The sequence below is a fragment of the Octopus bimaculoides genome, chromosome 23 (assembly GCF_001194135.2).
Source record: "Octopus bimaculoides isolate UCB-OBI-ISO-001 chromosome 23, ASM119413v2, whole genome shotgun sequence".
NCBI classification, from domain to species: domain Eukaryota; kingdom Metazoa; phylum Mollusca; class Cephalopoda; order Octopoda; family Octopodidae; genus Octopus; species Octopus bimaculoides.
Window position 1 is genome coordinate 35831452 of NC_069003.1, and position 1098 is coordinate 35832549.

General features: G+C 38.6%; 1 protein-coding gene across 4 annotated transcripts in view; it reads left to right on the forward strand.

Moving 5' to 3' along the window:
- Positions 1-1098, forward strand: part of LOC106882622 (protein Wnt-9a) — a 277020-nt gene that overhangs the window by 232475 nt on the left and 43447 nt on the right. Inside the window, exon 1 of one of the 4 annotated variants that reach the window (XM_014933362.2) lies at positions 372-1054. The exons of the other annotated variants lie outside the window; for them this stretch is intronic. Within the exon in view, the coding sequence (XP_014788848.1) occupies positions 960-1054 (95 nt within the window). The 5' untranslated portion in view covers positions 372-959. Of the gene's footprint in view, positions 1-371; positions 1055-1098 lie in introns of those variants that run through there. 4 annotated transcript variants of the gene reach the window in all.

Below are 1098 nucleotides of genomic sequence, written 5' to 3' on the forward strand. Positions count from 1 at the left end.
CACACACACACACACACACACACACACACACACACACACACACACACACACACACACGGACATACGGACATAAAAATGTAATATTTATAAATCAAAACAAAATTTTTTTAAATGGATACATATACACGACAACAATAATGCCAATGAATACATTCAAAGATTGATACGTAATGGAATATTTCCTGAGTTAATTGAAAGAGTAATTATCTGAGCGAATTCATTGATAAACTTTCGAGAAATACCGGCGGGAAATGAAACGCCAAACACAAAGCAGGCATGGAATGTAAATTAATTTATATTTGTACATATAAATGGAATTCCACGACACGTACATCGGCAACAAAATGGCAAGAATAAAGACAATAATAATCGAGAGAGAAAAGTTGGGCGCATTCACCGAGACATACGCTTCTTCACGCGTCTACATAAACAATAAGAATTGGCAACTGAAAGCAGGAGAACGTAGTCACACTTGCAACAAGCCCTAACGCAGCACATGTAAAGACAGAGACGAAAGGGATCTGGTAAGGGACCGATAGTAACTTCACACATACCCCACGCATGCACACCCCAAACACCACAAACAACAGAGACAGTAACAACAATAATAATAATGTAAACATTACTATTACTATTGCTACTACCACTATATATATATATATATAGTTCTGATTCCACTTGAAAGAAGAAAAATCACTGTTACTATTAAGAGAAGACACAATAACAAACAATATCAGCCAATGGTTCAGTCACGGCTCCGTTTACACGCACCATCTCATTGAATAGTGCAAGCATAACAACAACAACAACAACGACAACAACAACAAGTAAAACAAATCCCCAGAGAAGCATTACTATCTTTGATGATCCAATCCATGTTGGCTTTACGTCAGTGGTGTCCATATAGAAGAAGGCAAGGTAAAAGTCCGTCATGAGGATAAACCCGGGAAGAGCTAAACATGTTCCGAAGTAGGAAGGAACCGAGCTGGACCCATTACCACTGGCAAATCTGCACTCTTTTCGCCTTCTTACCATATTCTCTGGCATATTTCGGGTAGGTTCAGCACTTTCATTTCCTTACACATAAGCACGTGTGTG